This window comes from Carex rostrata, chromosome 2, assembly GCF_964058835.1.
Source record: "Carex rostrata chromosome 2, lpCarRost1.2, whole genome shotgun sequence".
In the NCBI taxonomy this organism is placed as follows: domain Eukaryota; kingdom Viridiplantae; phylum Streptophyta; class Magnoliopsida; order Poales; family Cyperaceae; genus Carex; species Carex rostrata.
Genome location: NC_135919.1, coordinates 14569705 through 14590443, shown reverse-complemented (window position 1 = coordinate 14590443; position 20739 = coordinate 14569705). Strand labels below are relative to the sequence as shown.

General features: G+C 33.5%; 2 protein-coding genes across 2 annotated transcripts; both read right to left on the bottom strand.

The window, feature by feature from the left end:
• Positions 1-3096: 3096 nt before the first annotated feature.
• On the bottom strand, positions 3097-10425 carry GALK (Mevalonate/galactokinase family protein). The gene is made up of 13 exons (XM_078292997.1): positions 10046-10425; positions 8927-9102; positions 8293-8339; positions 7735-7826; positions 7429-7511; positions 6832-6900; positions 6566-6751; positions 5375-5509; positions 5155-5289; positions 4785-4855; positions 4496-4573; positions 3868-4009; positions 3097-3329 (listed from the first exon to the last, which is right to left on the bottom strand). The coding sequence occupies exons 1-13, from the start codon at positions 10212-10214 to the stop codon at positions 3219-3221; spliced, it is 1494 nt and encodes a 497-aa protein (XP_078149123.1). The 5' UTR covers positions 10215-10425; the 3' UTR covers positions 3097-3218.
• A 3948-nt stretch (positions 10426-14373) lies between these two features.
• LOC144544165 (protein FAR1-RELATED SEQUENCE 5-like) lies at positions 14374-17115 on the bottom strand. The gene has a single exon (XM_078292581.1). It carries the CDS (start codon positions 16753-16755, stop codon positions 14611-14613), a length of 2145 nt encoding a protein of 714 aa, XP_078148707.1. The 5' UTR covers positions 16756-17115; the 3' UTR covers positions 14374-14610.
• Positions 17116-20739: the final 3624 nt, after the last annotated feature.

Below are 20739 nucleotides of genomic sequence, written 5' to 3'. Positions count from 1 at the left end.
CAAGTTACAAGAATTGAGAAATGAATGCTACTTTTGTATTTAAATTGATCTAAATGGTACAAATGAAAAATTCGGAAAAATCTATAGCTCAAACTGAGCTGACTGGGAGTTCAATAGTTTAAATTTCATATTTATTTATGTATTTATTTATTTATTTATAATTTTTAAGTATGAGATAAACTTTTGAAGTAATTTGTAATTCTATCGCATAACTCCACTTGCCGATTGTCACAACTAGAGGTGTAATTAAATTGGCCAGTTATATGGATTCGGCTCATAAGAATTTGAGCTAGCACGAGTTATATTTTTTTAAGAATTTGAACTAGCTCGTTAAGTTCATTAATAACTGTTTAGTGTAAATGGACCAGTTATTTCGAAATTATTAAGCTCCTTAACTCTGTTTGACTTGTGAACTTGGTTTCTGCCACTTGTGACAGATTTTTTGTTTTTTTTCGAAAAACTAACAGTGGCTATCGTATTAGTTACATCAGTTGCTGTTACATCTGTACCAAGAAAAGTACAGATTTGTTATCAGGTATTTTTCTTGTGACAGATTTGTTATCAGGTATTTTTCTTGTTAGAAAAGTACAGTTTTATTATTTCAAATCAAGTCGTGTGCAAATAGAAGAGCTCTTTAAATTTCAAATTATATCGATTCGGCTCATTCATTCTAGTATAGAAGGTGCGAATTGGAATATACACAACCATGATCCTGTGAATTTATTTTTATTGACTCGTTTGGCGAATCAACTGATAGCATTATATAGTAGTTTTTTGTATATTATTCAAAGAGTGAAAATGTTTACCAATTGTTTGTTGGAATAATAGAATGATAAATTTTACAATAATGATAATAAATGATGATGATGATGATGATGATGATGATGATGATGATGATGATGATGATGATGATGATGATGATGATGATGATGATGATGATGATGATGATGATGATGATGATGAAGACGGCAAGGACACCATTTATAAATACTGATAATACTAATAATAATGATAGCAATAAATGATAATATTAAATTATTAATAATACATGGAATGATAAAAATGAATAATCGTACTAATAATTATTATTACTATTATTTCCATTATTATATTGATGATAAATATGATATAATAAAATAAAATATCAGTATTATTGCTATAAGATAATAATAAGATGTTGATTATGTATTATTATTAGTAGTATTAATTTTACTATTACAATTATTATTATTATTATTATTATTATTATTATTATTATTATTAAATAATAAGAGGGAGGTTATGATAATGTGTATGGCGCATATCGGTCTGCAGTATGGACTGGTTCTTCTTTTTTAAAGTTTAAACATTCAATATGAACCGCTCAATATGATTTTCATATGAAAATTTACTTGAAGACAATTTTATCTTTTAGAATTTGGTTTCCTATTTTTTTTCATATGTAGGAAATCACTAGCTACTTTTGAATGGTCTAGAATTCTTGTATCAAGTAAACTTTTCACATATTTAAATTTTCTTAAAAATATATATATATAATTTGATTTTATGTATTTTTTTTTTATTTATAAAAATTATATTAAACAGTTCAAATCGGATATTTTCGAATATTTGAACTTAAAAAACGAAATATCCGCCCTTACCTATTACAACAAACACTTGGTATTAGTGCCCAACAATCATATAGCCCAATTGTGATATGATTTTATGGGCTTGTGAATATAAGTGCCCAACAGTCAACACAACTCCACCGTCATGGAAGTCGGCATAGATTTTAATATATAAAATTGTTAAAAATGTGAACTATTGACATATTTTTTTTCAAACCATCTTCTTTAACATGTTTAGATATGTATAGCGTGGTCTATAGTAAGGCGTACTCCCTGGAATAAATATGAATGTGTGAGGCGGTCATACATACCTATAACTAAACCCGTTGTACAAGTCAAATAATTAATTAATATCTACAGATACCTGAAAATAACATTTGTTTTCTGATGTAGATATGATTAATGCCCACTATTTCAAATTAAAAGAAAATACATTTCTATTTATTTTAATGAACTATAGAAGGCTTTAAGTCCAGTATCCACATTTATGTATGTCATACGTGTCAATAGAAGTTTCTGGTACTGAAAGGAAAGGTTTTAGACTTTTAATCCCTCAAGAGCGAATTCAGAATTTTCGAATTGAGACAAAATAAATTTGATGTTAATCCTAAATTTAACCAAAATTATAAATCAAGATTTCAAATTGAGACCAAAAAAAAATTCAGGAAGGAGATGGGGGAGACGAAGTCGGTCCGAACCTATAAATTTCTATAAAAATTAGAAAATCCACGAATAAGAACTCAAAATTCAGGGGAGATATAAGAATATAAAATACAGGGTCTGGATCTATATGGGTCCGCTTCTGTAGCAAATCATAATAAAAAAAACAAGAAAAAAATTCTTAACATTCATTTAATTTTATGAAACAGTAGTCAGCCAAAGCCAGAAAAATACTGCTGTAACAACATAAATAAAACACCCAATTTACTATAAAGTGAGTTACATGAGAGTTATGAGAGCCAGTTTTATTAGTCAAATATTGCAATTATAGGTGCAGGTTAATCAAGCTCGATTCGAACGAATTAGTTTTAGACTTTTAGCTCTAGTGTTATGTGATTGCAAGTCAAATTGTGTCAAAATCTAGCTAAGAATCAATCGAGCTATTAAACACGGATTAACTCGAACTCGAATCAAGTTTTAGCTCTAAACATGAGTTCAATTATTATTTTTTTTAATTTATTTTAGTATTATCTGAAAAGATAAAGTGTAAAAAAAGTAAATATTTATTCTTTTCGAGATAAAAGTTCATTGAATTGTCTATAATTTATTGATCTTGTATAAAATTTGAAAAAAAAATTGATATCCAAAAAAAAAGTGAAAACTTTTATATTATAAAGTATTTTTTAGGTTTAGACTGATTGCTCAACCTTGGTTGATGTAGCGTTTCGACATTTTCTAAAGATTTAGCAACTTTTTAAGTGCATTGGATTAAATTACACTTGAGCACAATATATATCGTAAAAACAAAAATGTAAGGACAAACCAATAATTGCATATTGAGTTCGATAGATTTTATTAATTTAAATAGGTCCACTAGGCCATTACAAATTGTACTTATTTACCACGGATAATTCAAATGATTATGGCTGTGATAAAGTACTGAAATGGAACTTAAAATTTCAATATAGCTGCACCACTTGAGGGCTTGGATGCAAATACATAGAGACCGAGATTGCTCTTACTAATGACACCCTTCTCAATTCTTGATTGATAGAATGACTCCTGACATAATTAAAGTTAAAGAGAAAAAAAAAAAGTACATTAGCATAAAATTTTCATGAAATGATAAAACCGAACTTGGCAGTACTTGGCAGTTTTAAACAGTTTCTACTATTTTACAACCCAATTGGGTTCTTAACTGCTTATCATAGCAAAGCATGGAGAAGTTTAGTTCCTAGAAGAGTCACTAATGAAGTGTATTTGGTGCAACAGGTAAAGATTTGCTTCTGCTTAATGCAAACTAGAGCAGAAAGGTTCAGAGACACCAACCCAAAGCAACTTTTGTAGCCGATAAGAAACCCAGAAATAACAAAACAGTTTTTTGGGAAGGATCCGCTCATTTGTCACAGCTAAATGAAAATCCACAAACCAATCAACCTTTGCTTATCCAATCTCCAGTGCAACCAGCTTTAAGGCTCTTAGATACATAACAACTAATATTTTGTAACATTTTTTTGCAAAGGATGCCCACTATTTTGAATAATTGCAAGTAACACTCCCCACGTTGGCTAGTAGGAATAGAAACATAAGTTGCGCATACCTTTAAATTAAGGATGAATTGAGGGACAATGGACTCTTTGACTAAGGCAACGGCACATCCCCCCCATCCGGCACCTGTCAAGCGGGCCCCAAGTGCTCCATGTTCTTTGCACACCTTTACCAGCTCCTCTAACTCAGGACAGCTGGTGAGACAGAATAAATCATTAATATCAACTCTCTTTTTTTTTAAATTCTGATAGAAGCTATCAGATGAATATCAACTTTTTAAATGTGAACTTTATAAAAGCAATGGTCCAGGTGGTAGATTGGTAAAGTGATATGAAGCTTTTCATTCCCCGTGCACTATAATCTCCAATTGTCACAGCTCAATATGCTTTATAACATATTGATATTTGCAAAAGAAACATTTTATGTATTAAAAATCTAAAGGTCCCTCATGTAAACATTCATTGCGACGCAGTAGAAGAAACGTGTGCATATAGTTCAAAGGTGGTATGCCAGTACAACAGTTAAAAGTTGGGCACATGTCATAATTAACGAAAGACGGAAAATGCTTTTCTTGGAAAAATAAAAAACTAAACGTACAAGTTGAACACAGAAAGAGAGAGGTTTAAAAAAGCCAAACAAAACTAAAAATTCAAAGTTAATTAAAAAGTGCATTTATGCACCTGCATTCATAGAGTACACTGCAGCTATAGTGGCTTTCATTCATGAGGTCACCTAGCTTCTTCAGTGTTTCTTCTTCACTGTGCACCAAAATAATAAATGATAATCTAATTAGAATTAATCAAAAGGAAAATAAAAAATGGGTGCATTGACAGATAAAAAAAAGGAATATTATCTAAGTATTTAATTTGCACACCAAAAATTCATGGTAGCAGAAGTTCTTACCGGTACAACGAATTGGACAAAACAAGGATTTAAATTAAAAAACTTCAAACCTCTAAAAATAATTACCCGAGCTTTGACAAGACGGCGTCTTTAAAAGCATAAACCCTCCTTGCTTCGGAGTAGACATGAGAGGCACGCTAAGAGGAAAAGCACGAAACAGTTGTTAACAAAATCTTCAAGCATTATTCAAAACAAATATTGTACTGGTAGCCAAATCCCAGTAAAACCAAGTACTAACTACCAGCTAACAATTTCAATTTCAGCCAGTAATTGTTGGTCTTAGACCTCACATACCTTATTTTATACATCAAATTCTTCGACCGAAAGCAAAATATTTACAAAAGAACACGGACCGGTCAAAGGTTTGGGTAAACAGGTAACAGCATAATTATCGGTACATTTTGTTCCGTGACAGAGTTTTGACTTATTATCGTACCTGAAAGAGCTTAAAATGCTTAGCAGCTCTAAGCACATCAAGTGATGTTTGCGAATTTTTAAAGATTGATGTGAGACTTTTTTGTGTGATTTTCTCGATGTCTTCAGCTGTGTACGGCTCTTCATGTAAAAGCTCCTGGAGTATTCCATTGCATGAAATTATTTTAATAGGATCCAACTATATTAGCAGTATATTTTACAAAATTGGAAATAATATAAACCTTAACAGCAACATTGGGATCAGAAGAATCATGGTTGCCAGCAAACTTTGTACACAAACCCTCAACATCTGATAAGGTTTTGACAGTAGTTATGGCCTCTTCTGGCTCCATCCCTAGCTTTATAGCAAGAACAATCTATACACACATGCACGCACACAAAAAAACAAAGAAAATTGAGTTTCCATTAGATAATAATAATATTATGCACTCAGCAAAACCTAGGGCCCGTGTTGTTACACAGGTTTTGAAAATATTAGAAAGCCACGTGTAGGAAGCCAAAGTATAATTTACACGAACCCATGAACAAATAAAACCATAAAAAACCACAGAAATGTTGTAGACATGGATTGCTTGATGTAATATTCCATACTATTTGAGATTAAAACAATGGCATTCTATGCGTAGCTTATTAGTGGTTTAAATCAATGATAAACTTTTCAACGAAAAACATAGTATTAGGGCAAAAGCAAAAAATTAAAAAGGAAAAAAAAATAGAAGCTCTGAAAATCCAAATTTATTTAGAACTTCAAGTTATGAGATTTAAGAGAAATTTTAAAGCCACACATCTAAATTTGAACAACTTCAAGCCTCTTATTAATTAAAATAACTTTGAAGTTGTGTGCCATTGCAGTTCGAGAGATGGAGTTCTTTCATTTTCTTCACATGCAAATTATCCAAAACCATGAAAGTTCCGGCAAAACTGGATTTTTGGAAAACCAATGTAGCCTTTAGCTAGTTTTGCATGCTTTGGCTTGTGATGGCTTTGTTTAAAGCATTAAAAAAGCTCATGACTTTTTCAAAGGCCCTAAGAAATATAAACTAGTACCATAACAGTACTATATAATAAAGGACAAATTATAAACTAGTACCATAACAGTACTATCATTTTTTCTCTATTTTTACTGTCAGTTGTAATTATACTCTTATTTTGCATAAAGCATATGCAATTTTCAAAAGCAGCGAGTTCATCACTTGCTTTGCATTTTACTTCATGAGACTTAAGACAAACATTAGGTTATAGTCAAACACCAATAAAAAAAAATTAAGTGCCAAATAATTGGGTCTATGATTTCTATCTTAATATATAAAATTCCCTAGAAAGCTGCACTCAGAAAATAACAGAAAGACAAATGTCTGATACTGTGGCACTTTGCGACTTAAAGAGAAAAAAATAATAGTAATGGAGCTTACAGCTGCCAAACGGCACTCGACAACTCTATTGTTGTAATTGGTCGCAGCAGTAACTGCCTTCTGAGATTCAGCCAGTGAGTGTGCAATTACAAATGTCCCCCCAGCTGGCAGCTGTACATCAGTTGCACGGATTGGGTTAAAATCTATCAGCTCCGCAAACCCAGTCTTGGCCATTACTGATATCGCCTGTCAGAGGAAAATAGCTATGTTTCAACTTGGTAAATAGAAGAGAAAGCGGAATAAAAAGAGAAAGAAACATGTAATACCTGGTCCATGCCGCCGGATTGTGTGCCTATGTGGCGTTCACACTCGCATGTGAACTGTGCAACTTCTTTCTAAATTGTATCAATAGCAATAGGAGTGATTGCATCAATAAAACAGATATCTTGATTATCATGAGCTATTACAAAATATATAAAGAGGAGGGTTCAAATGACTCCATTTTTTGTGCCTCCATTTTTAAAAACTTTAATAATTCAAAATTTAAAACTTAAAATTCAAAATAAACCATTGGATGTGATCTACATCATTTTATCTATACACGTGTAAAAAATTATGACATTTCAATTTTATTTTGGTTGTCATCAAGAGCTTGTAAAAAACGTACTAATATGGATAATTTCTAGACGTTGATTTTTCTACTTATTGATTCACATAAAAACAAAATTGGAATGTGATAATTTTTTATGAGCACCTAGATAAAATAACATAAATCACATCTAATGGTTTTGTTTTTACTTTTAAGTTTTAAATTTTGAGTTATTAAAGTTTTAAAAAATGGAGGCATGGTGGAGGCACAAAAAATGGAGGCATTTGAACCCTCCTCATATATAAAAGCCCGAAAAATACTTGCATATAGTTACCTTTGGAAAATTCTTTTCAAGAACAGCCATTATAGCAATTGTAGAAGAGCATACAAATGCAGCAGAGCTTGACAAACCAGACCCTGGGAGTAACATAAGGAATTAACAGGGTTAAAAGGCCATTGGTATCTTACAGTCATGATACTTCAGAAATAATCTTTAAATCTTATCCATACTCCAGAGAGTTTCAGTTGGTAGAAACAACTGTCCTAACTCAGTATTTTTTTTTTTTTTTTAAAAACAACTTTCCCAGTGAAGACCCAGCACAAATTTCCAGAGATATCAAAACAGAACCATGATCTGTACCTGTTGGTACGGTACCATCAACAACCACATCGAGGGAAACAGGTCCCACATCAATTCCTTTCAACCTTGAGTACTCATAAAAGCCTTTGTACCTACAAATTGATAAATTTTATTGAATTTCTTCATCAAACTAAGAGATTGCATGTAAAACAACACAGGTACAAACTAACAATGGCAGAAATGGTTATAAAAAGATAAGCTAAGAAGACCAGAATTGAAATGCTATATGCTTACGTCCGCCAAAAAACCCCACAGTACATACTGAATATCTTAATAGAAGGAAAATAATTAAAAAAAAATGGCACCAGCCTGTAGTGGTACCAGTTTGTAATGTCATGTACAGTATTGACACCATACTTCAACTTTATTTCAATCGTCTTAAAGATTTATTAGAACTCAGAATAGTTTACTGCAGGACCCCAGCAAAACGGTATGGTAACAATTCTGCCAATAGATGCACATGATGCTAATAGAAGAACTTAAACTTGTAAAGAAGAAGATAACAATGAGACAACAGTGAGCATTTATTTGTCCACTAATGAAACTTTATGGACTTACCCGCAAATGAAATATTGCCCCCATTTATGGTTCTTCAAATCAACTTCCTGAGAAACAACATGTCTCTTAGTTGATATATGCATCTCTTCAACATTGAAAACTTAATAACATAAATATATAATTGATAAAAAATGGAAGGTTTAATATTACAAATGCTCCAAAAAATATTTAAAGCACCAATTGAAATTATGTCTCCTGCTTATGCTCGATGACTTGGGTATTTGTTGGCAAGGAACTAAGTATTGTACCATTCTTGTTTTTTTTATATCAGAATCAAATGCATTTTTGAACATTTTGGTCATTACCACTACCTTTTCAATATAAGTACTAGATGGACACGCTACTGATCTGTAATAGCTTTTGTTTTTGTGATTCTTCTGAAGAAATCAAATAACAAAAATGCTAGTAAAGGTGCCAGCTTTATCAGAACTTAAACTTTTCATAAATTACCCACCCAACTCTGCAATCAAGCCTCAAAACTGCCATTTTGTGTTAATTGCACTTCTATCATTATTCTAAACCATAACTTTACCCTCCAATGTACAATTACAACAAAAAAGCCAAAAGAAGAAGAAGAAGAAGAAGAAGCATTGAGCGGTAACAAAAAGAACTAAACTAAAAGAATAATAAAAACCTGATCAGGGTCAGCAGGGTAAATGCAAATAGGGTACTTATCGTTGACATTGGCAATGCGAAGCTCCTTGCTGTGAGGGTTCTTGCGAATGGCTACAATCATGTCCTGCCGAATAGCCATGGGTAGGACAGAGTAGCCCTCATAGTCTATGTGCTCACCTATCAAGTTGACCCTGCCTGCCAAATTAAAATAATACAAGTAAAAACCTTTTGAAGAAAGTCCAAGTGGTACTTAGCCCCTTTGGAGCTCCAGACACAAAAAATAAGCAAATTTTGCATATGAAGGCTACTAAGGGATTCAATTATCAACATTCTCCTTGTGATCAGTTAATATATACCAGGAAATAATAACATGAAGCATTTAGCAGTCTTAATGGAAGGTTCTGGAATATTGAATGAATATATGAGCACTCAGATAAAATTATTAAAGAGAGACTTGATTAATACTATTTTTTTAATTTTGATAATGAAATAGGGAAAACCTAAAAACAGTCTTTGCAATGATTACTAAGAGAAATGTTGTATGCCAAAGTGACATTATATGAATTGTACAACACCTTACACACTTTACATTGTTAAGCATGTATATTGATAGCATGGCTGGTTTTTGAATAATCCATGGTTTGCAAATTAACAGGCCCTATAACAACCATGCCATCATAGCCCCAAAAGGCAAAATTAATTATGGTTACCTGTCAGAGAAAAGCCCGTCAGTTTAATATCTAGTTTGGGACTTTTCTGGGCCATGAAAATTTAAATTCCAAATTTTGTGCAAAGTCCATCAGAAGCTTGTAAACAGTAAATTTGATGCAAGAAATATGCATTTCATATAGGACTGCAAAGTGCAAACCACATGACGACATTTTTCTCACCATTACCAATGAGATGACCAGCAATTTAAAACTTCTAAGTACAATAGTGACCCCAATTCCCGATACATACAGGATTGGTCACAAAAAAAAGTCGCTCCTTTCTTATCATTCCAGCAAGTAATTCTTTAATCAATTATTTCATTATCCACCTTTAATCAACTTGAAAGCGGAGGACTCGTCTCCAAAACAGCAACCAATTAGAGACAGAGAGGGAATGTTGAAAGAAGAACAGAATTTAAGTCAAGTACCAGGAGAACGGGCGTATAATTCCGGCTCTTGTTCGTACAGTTCGACGAACTTGGCCTTAACGCGGTCGAACCGGAGCTGCGCCTCCTCCAGCTGAGACCCCTCGCCGTAGACCAGCTCCAGTGATCCGTACACCGGGACCACCATCTCCTCGTCGTGCTGAAGCGCCATGTAGTAGTAAAATTGTCAGGGGAATCGCTCTCTCTCTCTCTCTCTCTCTCTCTGAATTTCTCTCTTCGAGCGCTAGCTTGTGATGGTATCTGAAAGCGACAAATAGGTATTGCCAAAAAAACGGTGGCAGTTTTTGGAGGTGATTCGAAGCAGCGAGAGAGTAAAAGGATAAAGACGAGTGCTGCTATGTCGCCTGTTAAGTTGTCCCGTTGGCATGAATGTTTTTATCTCCAGTATATAAAACTGGACATATCCATTTTGAATTATTGTGTTTGTAGATAAATGCCGCGGCAATGTTAGTAATATTATCAGGGCCTAACACTCTAACAGCGTTCTTTGATCAAGTCACCAGTTGGATCGATGATTTCTTTAACCTAAAAATAGTAAAGGATTGAAATATGAATTGGGAACTATAAATATGTGATGTGAAAAAATAAATATATTACATTCTTAACAAAAAAAATATATATTATTTTTCTATAAGTTATAGCTGATAAAATAGTCATATTTAAAATATCTATGCTATTTATAAAAAATATTCTGACATTTCAAAAATAAGAAAATCTAAAATAGACATAATAGAGATAAAGTTACATATATCTTATATATATTAGAACAGAAATGTTGATTTTATAGTTCGGAAAGCGATTGTCTATTGGCTCATCTGCTAGTACGGAATTTGAGAATTTGCATGCAAGAACTTTGATATTGTGCGCATTTTATTGTATTGAAAAAGTTTAATTATGTCCAAATTTTAATTTGGCCAAAAGAATGAACCATGTATATATTTAAATTTAATTTGTAAGTGATTCATCCTTTCAAAAATATCAAAATTTGTGGTTGTGAATTCTCAATTTTCGTGTGATCACTCTAGCGAGACTTAAACGATTGCTCTGGTACGTGAAAAATAGCTTTCCTAAAAATTAACAATTAAATTTTTCGACTTTAAGAGTCTAGGAGGGAGGTAAATTTACATATTATTTTCTTTTGTAGTTTCTTTTACTTTTCTTTAATACATTGTTGTAAGTTATTTGATATTTCAGATAGAAAGGCGTTGAATGAATAAGGCCATAATTATGTTTTAGTACAATCTCTTGTATATTTTAAGAGCACTGGTATTCAGTTTATACACTTTAATGTTCAATTTATAAACTTTATTTTCAATAGGATATGACTATCCAATTCATAAAATTTGACAGCGACATGGTCGGAAATTATAAAATTTAATTGGGAAGGAGCTTGAATTGGTTTAAAGTTTAAATTGAATTAATTGAAATATATGTTGTATTAATTGTTCGGTTTAAAAATGTTATTATTTATTTGTAAGTTCTTCAGTTTATCTGAACTTGTCTTGAACAAGTTGAACTTATTCGATTTAATAATTCATATGAAGTAAATGGGAATCAATTGAACTCATTTATTTTTTTAATTTTTTATAATTATATATGATTTTTTATATAATTTAGAAAAAAATATTAAATAATGTAAAATTGATCTTATAAAAATTAACATTTAATCCTTATAACTTGAAAATTTAACTCCACTTCTTATTACAACAATGATAATTATATAAACAATGTCTTCTTGACGTTTCCCAACTTACCCATCAAAGTTCTGACCTCTTCAGATAAAGCGTGTTGGGTTGCTTTGATTCTATCAGTCAACTCTATATTTGATTTTTCTTTTTCTTTTTTAATTACCTAGACCAGGATAGATGTGGGTGCGTATCCTCTGAGATATCTCAAGTTTTGCGACGTGTCCGGTGCCTATTCGGGGTGATGTATGGGTCAGTATTATGTGTACTTTGAGATTCGTGTATAGAGTATTTAAACGGTTGGGATTTTCCAAAAAGTCACGCAAAGTTTGAGATATCTCAGAGGATACGAATTCGATAGATGTATGGCTCCGGATTCTTTTATGTTGGGACCAGCCAAGCGGTCCGTGTTTTGTAATAGTGTATTATGGAGTTTCTCGTTCGGAACGTGTAACTGGTCGAAGGCTAACAAGTAACAAGCCGATATTTTTATTTATATCTATTATTTAATATATTTTATCACAAATAATCAAAATTTTGAATTTTTTTTTTAAAATAACCAAACCGCAAGAATTTTTTGCGGTTTGAAATTTTTTTTTTTTGCACTATAAAAATTCCGTTACACTATATCTCTTTGAATTTTGAAATAATAATAATAATTATCATGTAAAGAATATATATTGAACAATTGTAGATAACTTTATTGGTCTTTGAATAATAAATGAAACCGTAATCCATTAAAAAAATAAGCAAACACACACAATAAATACTAAATGCATTTTAAAATAATTATATGGGTAATTCTCGAATAATCTCTTAGGCTTTTGGAAAACACTAATACCGGTTATGGCCAATTTGTATAGGTGCATCATCGATGTTTTGGAAACAATAAAGTTATGGCCATTTAGATAACATCGGCGCGTCATCGATGTTTTGAAAATAATAAAGTTATGGCCATTTAGAGAACATGGGCGCGTCATCGATGTTTTGACAATGAAACATTGATGCACTTCTGTCGTCGTTAAGTCTGGCATAAAGTATCGGTGCGTTATCGGTGTTTTTGCACGGAAGCATCTTTTTTTTTTTACTTTAAACAACCATAATTTTGGCTAAGAAAGTTGAATTTGCGTGTATAACCCCAATTCGGAAAGGGGAGACGAAATAGATCCGGATTTTGCACAGGGGAGCACCCCGGATATCCGACGGAATTAGAATTGCAAAAAAAACGTCGTTTAGTGCTTCAAAAATTCAATTTAAGTTTTTTATCAACTGTAGACATGCAACGAACAACGACCGAGTTTAGTTTTTTTTCAAAAGCCTAAGAGATTATTCAAGAATTATCCATATAATTATTTTAAAATGCATTTACTATTTATTGTGTGTTTGCTCTTTTTTTAATGGATTACCGTTTCATTTATTATTCAAAGATCATTAAAATTATCTATGATTGTTCAATATATGTCATTTACATGATAATTATTATTTTTTCAAAATTCAAAGAGATATAGTACAATGGGATTTTTATAGTGCAAAAAAAAAATCCCAAACCGCAAGAATTATAAAAATTTTCAAAATGTAAAAAATTCTTGTTGTTTGAGTATTTTTTTAAAAAAGTTCAAAATTTTTATTATTTGTGGTAAAATAAATTAAATAATGGATATAAATAAAAATGTCGGAGTAACAACGGCCCTTTAATTTTGGTTGGAAATGGAGATGAACAATGCACTATTTTTGAATATAGGCAGCGAGCTGAGTTGGCAACATGTATCTATTTAAATCATAAAGCACTGTTTTGGAATATATGCAACGTGACTAATTCCCTTAAAAAAAATATAATTATTATTTCGAATATATTCTGTAATCTAGACGCAATTAACAAGGGGTTGTAAGGTTATTTGCTAGTAATTAACTACAGATGCTACAGTCTCAGGGATTATCTGAAAAAACAATATTTGGGTTTATTTATCAAAAGCAAGACATGCATGAAACAGCAAATTGGTGACGTGATGCCAGCTGGTATTGTTAGAAAAAGAATCGTGAATTTTTTTTACTCCACATGCACGGGCTAGATACTGAACTCCTGATTAAATGCTTAGCATGCTTAAAACAAGTCCCAAACTTCTACAGATCTAGTCTAAATATAACATAATTTATTGATACCCTTAGCAATTCCGTCAAAGGTAAGCCTTCTTACCTAATCAAAGGCAAACCGAACCCTTTCTCTTGTATACAATTCATAGAAAAGCTTCGATTTATTATAAACACATTCAATTTTCGTAACATCTCCAATTTAGCTCTGAATTTGTGAAAATCTCGTTGCATTCACGTAAGGTGTTAGGTGTGCGCTATACATGGGTTTTTCATTATTTAAAGGTTGTAAAGAGGGGTCGGCGATGCAGGTGCTTTAATGAAGTCATGCACAAAAGTTGAAACTATTGTAAACGCTGGACACATGTTATCCATTATCTTATGGCTTCCTAGTGAATATTTATAATGGTACATATATGGATAGGCGGTGCTTTATGAACTCTTATCAGCATGTAGGTGGTTGCATAAATAGATCCAAGGCATGCCTTGTTCCTGACCTCAACTTACGTGCTAATGTTGATTACCACAGGTAAGTGGTACTGGTAAAAACTTCAGTAGGGGTAAATTAAGAAAAAATAAATTGTTATAGGAAATTTAAAAGCAAATCAAAGCTTCCAGGAAATTTAAAAGGAGAAAAGAAAAAAGTTCTCCAAGTATGCTGAAAAAGATGATATATGTAGTGATTTACAAAGTTGTCTCCACAGCACCTATACGAACCTGGTATTCTACGTTAAAAAGACTTACCTAGTTTTAATATTTAAAAAAAAAAAAGACTTACCTGGTAGAAAATTCAAACCCCTCAAAACAAATATTGCTTGAATCCAATGGGTTAGAGTGCAAATTTTCACCAATATTGACGTCGTCAGAATTTATCCCCTGTGCCAAGCTCTCCATCTGGCCAATAAACCTATTCAAGCCATTTTCCACAATATCAAGGACCTCTTTGCAAAATGAACTTTTAGCCATTAACCCCACCAGTTTCCTCCAAAGTCTTCCGTTTTGTAAGTTACTACTCTCTCTCACTGCATTTTCTCTCTCATCCTTCGCATACTTTGTCCATCTCTTCAATACGTATTGGCCTGGTAGATACAAAATATTATTATTATTTAACACCTTCAAAGCATGCATGCACAATATCCCCATTGATTCGAATTTCTTACAACTACACGAGACCTTGACTTCTGACAGATCAAACTGTAATATACCCGTGTACGGTTTTTGAGGCACCGAGACCCGGTAAGTGGAAACCGATCCATTGACAGCTAGAGTTTCACAGATGCATGCCAGCTGGCTCTTGTATTCATGCTCAAAATCCATGTACACAGTCCGCGTGTATGAATCGGCAGCCTCAGCCAGCATTGGTATGTTCACTAGCGGTACAGGCATGGTACGCAGGGTTTCTAGGTCTTCAAGCAACTCCTTTTCTCGCAATTCAGCAATTGATTTGAAGTATTGCACCATGAACTTGCCTAGAGGGAGTTTTCGGTAAAAGTATATCATAAAAAGATTCCCCATGATAACGTACCAGTTCTTCGATGGCATGGTACCAGCAAAGGAGCTACACAGGTATAGTGGGGCCCACTTCTGACGAACATTGAAGACCTCACTAAACCAACAAATACCGTTTAGAGAATATTTCTCCAATATATTATCCCATCCTTTACAAAACCCACTTTCAGTTTCATATTCAGATCCATAAATCAAATTTTCAAAATCCTTTCTAAAGCCTGATTCCTCGCCAAAAGCTTGAGCTTGGACATGAATGCATGCACTATTAACAACATGCCACGAGCAGATACGGTGGTTTGCCATCGGAAAGGCTGCAGTTACCGCTTCACTTACTGCCACAGAGAAATCTGTGAAAATAGTTTCTGGTTGTTTTCCCAACATGGCAGCCAAAAAGGTCTTGAAAAGCCACAAAAAAGACTGGACAGTTTCATCTAAAAGCAGTGCACCACCAAAGACAATTACTTGCTTATGGCTATTTATACCAATAAACAGTGCCACAGGAAGGTCGTACAAGCTTGAATGATATGAGGTTTCAAAACATACAGTGTCACTGAAATAGGCATAATCAACCATAGATCTGGCATCGGCCCAGAAACAATTAGTGAGCCTCTCTCTCTCATCTAATTGCACAGCGTAAAAAAAATTTGGTTCTTCCATTTGTTTCCTTTTCAAGATATCAAGAATAAGCTGGGTATCTCCTTTTTCTAGATCTCTTACCCTCTTTGTGCTCAGACAATTAGTTCCTGCTACCACTGTCGTACCTGTACCTGCCTTGGCCATGCTGAATTCCTTTGCCGGGTCAGGTCTGACCCCGTAGTAGAAATCTGACTCAGAAAAAACTGGTCGTCCTTTCTGAATCTTTTTCCGATGAGACCTTAACAAATATGCGTTATCGGGGCTAGCCAAGGGGTGGTTGTGCTCATCGAAAAATCTCTTCACAACCCAAATATTTTCTCTATTAACTGTAAATTCAATTCTTGCAAGGCAACTGGTACGCTCTAATGGTCGCGATTTTTTGGTGATGTGAGTCGGATGAGGCTGCCTTTTTCCCTCGTTGCTACACATGTAGTGCCGGCATTGTACAGACCCATCTTTTCTTCTAGAAAGATGCCCCTTTCTCACACTAAACCCCCTTTTTCGTGCATATGAATTATAGAAATTGTATGCTTCTTCTTCTGAGTAGAACACCATGCCAACTATTGGGAATCTGGGGTCAATTTTCGAATACGAGTTTACTTTTGGGTTTGGGTTCGGGTTTGCACTTTCGGTTAAGGGATTTAAAGGTGACACTGTTACACTTGAAATTTGAGCCTTGAAATTGTGGTTATGTTCAAAGTTTGTCGGTCCTGCAGCTGACAATTGGCTGAAATTAGGGTTACCCTCTGAGGTAAAAGCTTGGTTTGTCTCCATATTGTGAATTTGATATTCTAAAATTAGAATCGGTTACTCTGTGCTTTATACTAGTCTAGCAGCAAAAATTGCCTTAAAAAATGAAAATCAATAGTTTAAAGTTTTAATACTTTTCAGAAGCACAGCTTGGGTTGCGAGGCATCGGGAACAGGAGAGAGACGCGCGGTTCAGCTCGAAGTGGTTGCTGCCCGTGGTAGGAACCGGAGCTCAAGGGGGCAGCGGTGACCGGTATCGGCGCACGAGGCGGTCCCCTACTTTATAGTGGTGGTGGTGGTGGTGGAGAATGCCGCCGCTTCCCCGTTTCAGTAAAAGGAAAACCAGTCGGGAGTGGAGAAGGCGATTGTGAGTTTGGGTCCTCTGGAGCACGGATTCGTATCTTCCCAGGTACCTCACTCAACACAATTAAAATGAACGGTCCAGATTTACTCGCAGCCGGTATCAGCTCGGGATGGCACAGGCAGCAATATTATATGTGCTTTGAGATTCGTGTCAATTTTGAACCATTCGATTCAATTGTACTCAGTGAGGTAAACTGATGGAAATTTTTTTTTGGTAGTAATTAGTAGAAAAGAAGAGAGAGAAACAGAAATACTACAGTTTTTTTTATATGAGTAATAAGATCGGTACTGTTTATATTGATTCTAACTTTTTTTTTTGCAAAGTTAAGATCGGTACTATTCATACCGATCTTAACAATTTTTTTTTTTTTGGAACTTTGATCTGTATTGATTCAAACTTTGCAAAAAAAAAAAAAAAAAAAAGTTAAGATCGGTATAAACAGTACCGATCTTACTACTCATATAAAAACAATGTACTCTTTCTGTTTCTCTCTCTTATTTTCTACTAATTACTACCAAAAAAAAATTTCCTAAACTGAGGGGATGTGAATTCCTGGAGCACAACAACGATTTTAGGGGTTCTTACAAATTCTAATTTTTTATTAAGTATTAGAATAGCAGTTAGTGAGTTACTCGGTATTCCGATTTTTTTTATTAATATTCAACATTAAATAAAAAATAACACAAATATTCATGTTTTTTTAGTATTTATAAAAATGTTTGAACCGTGGAGATTCTTGACGGTGTACTTTCTTTTATAACCGACAAGATTCTTGATGGTCCAAAAAGAAAATGGACTGTTGAGATTCCTCACGGTCTTTTTTTTCTTTTCTTTTCTATGAAGATTGAGGTATAATGCTTACTTCCTCTCAATTTAAAATACATACATACAATTTGATATTGAAATGTATCTGTCTAAGATAGCTCAAATTGAGAGGGAAACTTTGACCAAATTTTGACCAATCATAATTTTATGTAGGAAAATCCGTTTTAAGTGTTTCTACCACCTTTCAGAAAGTTTGGAAGGAGTATATTTTAATTTTAAAGATAAATTAAGATTTATCTTACAAAATGTCCTGCGCACTGGGAATTATAAAAAAAAAAATCGTTTAGGTCTCAAAATTATAATTGAAATTTCTGAAAATGACGGTAAGTTATAAAAGAGGAGGGTTCCTGTTATATCCCAAAATTTTAAAACCTGATTAATTACACTAATCTAAAATTTTCACCCAAATAAATTTTTTATTAATTAATCCAATGATTTTTTAGAAATTATATTGTCAATTTAAAATATAAATTGAAAGATTTCGTGATATAAATAACTTATGAAATTATGCAAATAAATTGAGATTTTAGAATAAAACATAGGACTATAATTAATCGCAATTATTCGCAAAATTCATGAATTGAAAATCCCTTACGAGTTCGTAGAATTTAAGAAAAAGGCAATAAAATGATTTGTGTAAACTAAACGAAGAAATACAAATCTACATTTAAAGTGTAATTATACGAATTATTTGTACACATAAATTATAAAATTTATAAATCTTGTTTAGTAAATGAATTATAAAAGTACAAATTATTCGTGCGAATTAATCGTAAAGTTTACAAGAGTTCGAATTGAAATTTTTATAACCGTAACGAATCATGAAGCGAATTAAATGAGTTCATGTAAATTCTAAATTGTTTGAACCATTGGATCACGTCCAGCACGAATCTTGATGAAATCCTTTTAATACACCCACTCCTCTCTTCCTTCTTTTCTCTCTGCCATAGGGGACCCCCGACCCCTCCTTTCTCTTTTCCCTTCCGTCATTACCTCCTCTCCCGTGGAAACCCTAGCACCCCTCTCCATTCACTCTCTGAACCGCGGCCCCACCCATGAAGCGCTCTCTCTCTCTCTCGCGTCCTTCTTGGAGAAGGAAATAGAGGCCCTGTTCTTATGAGAGAGCCGTTTTCCCGCTCTCTCGTGCAGTCCCGTCGGTTGTCAGAAAACCCATCCCCCGAACTTGACTTGTGCGCGATCGTACACCTGCCATGGTCTATTTCGTGCCTACCCTCTGGGCTTGGCCGTACCCCCTTCTGTCCCTGTGCCGTGTGCCTCTCTCCCGGGTATAAGTGTCCCTCTATCTCTCTTTCTTGAGATGTCTTGTGCTCCCCTTTTTACTCATGTGTTGAGAATTTGTTTCTCCCTTCTCTCTCTCACCATTTTCTGTGTGCTTGAGCTTGTGAAAATTGTGACCCCTAGCTGGGCCGTGACTGCTTGATGCTGTGGATTTTGCCTCCGGTGCTTTATCGGTGTTAGAGGCCATAACTGGTGGCTATTCCGTTGATCTCTGCCGCAGTGCACAACCCTCTCTAACCGGTTAGTGGATATACCCTTTCATTTGAAATCGATTGAGAGAGAGAGGAATTGATTGATGGTTTGCTCGGGTTGTTGATTTTCCCGGTAAACCGATACATGGCGTTAGCTGTGCCTTGACTGATATTTTGCCTTGCTTTACCTTGCTTTGCCTTCCTCTCTGATCTGTGCCTTGTCCGTGTTCTGTTCTGGTTTTGGTTATGTTGCCTTGCTTATTCCTTGTAGCTGGGCTGTTCTGTTTTGTGCTTGTTCTGTGCTGATGGTGTGTTGTTGATTTGTGTAGATGGTTGGTAGTAGTGTACCAGCACAGTGAAACCACTGTCACTATACTGGTTTGTTGTTGATTTCTGACCTGTGCGCCCTTGCTGGCTGAATGTTGTATGGTGCTGGGTTCTACCAGAATATGAACTGCCAAAGACTGATGTGCAAATTGTTATAAAACTAGGGACTGTTGTGTAAATGATAAGTCCCTGTGTAAATTAAATTAATAAGGGGACTGAATTTGAAACGTGCATGAAATATGGAATTGGGCCTTTAGATATAAGTGTGTATGACATGGTGTGTATAGGTGATTAAATTGGATTCGGCCGTGGGAATTAAAATTATGGACTTTGGCATTGGAAATAAAATTACGGAATATGAATTTCCAAAATGCATAGTTGTCGGATAAAAATGCTGCTTTAAAATTTAGGTTTTAAAGGAATCGAATAAAAATCAAACGCTTACGTAAACATTAAATAAATTACCTAACACACTAAATAAAATAAAAGTATAAATAACAAATTTTAAAAGTTTATAACATTTATATATATTTTTGAAATTATACAAAAACTCATTGCTAATTAATAAAGCATAATTAATTGGTAATGAAAAATATTTATTTTTGACTTGGACTTGAAACGACTAATTACACATAAAATTAGATTAGTTATAAAATAATGAATTGCGTGACTTAGAAGAAATAATTAGAAAACACGTAAAATAGGTAAACAATCCTTTTCTAAAATTTTTGCAAATCAAATTACGTATTTAAATTATAAATAACTAAAAATATATTATACTACTTATTAGTTTAGCAATGACTACAAAATTTATGCACTTTATAAAAATAGTAACATTAGACATTTTTAATAACAAACTAACTTTCAAAACTACATTTCGATCAATTAAAACAATTATAGATAAGTTAAAATAAATCAAATAGATAAGTAATTAGAATATAATAAATGGATAAGACACGTTTAAAATTACCGTAGCTCGCAAATAATTATTTTTGTGAATATT

What these genes read in the sequence shown, in the direction of transcription:
- GALK (XM_078292997.1), bottom strand. Translation starts at nt 10,214, where the DNA reads ATGGCGCTTCAGCACGACGAGGAGATGGTGGTCCCGGTGTACGGATCA. An exon ending in TGATGGTACCGTACCAACAG is followed by an intron (nt 7,512 to 7,734) that starts GTACAGATCATG and finishes TGTTACTCCCAG; the next exon opens with GGTCTGGTTTGTCAAGCTCT. An exon ending in AGCATTTTAAGCTCTTTCAG is followed by an intron (nt 4,856 to 5,154) that starts GTACGATAATAA and finishes TTTTCCTCTTAG; the next exon opens with CGTGCCTCTCATGTCTACTC.
- LOC144544165 (XM_078292581.1), bottom strand. Translation starts at nt 16,755, where the DNA reads ATGGAGACAAACCAAGCTTTTACCTCAGAGGGTAACCCTAATTTCAGC.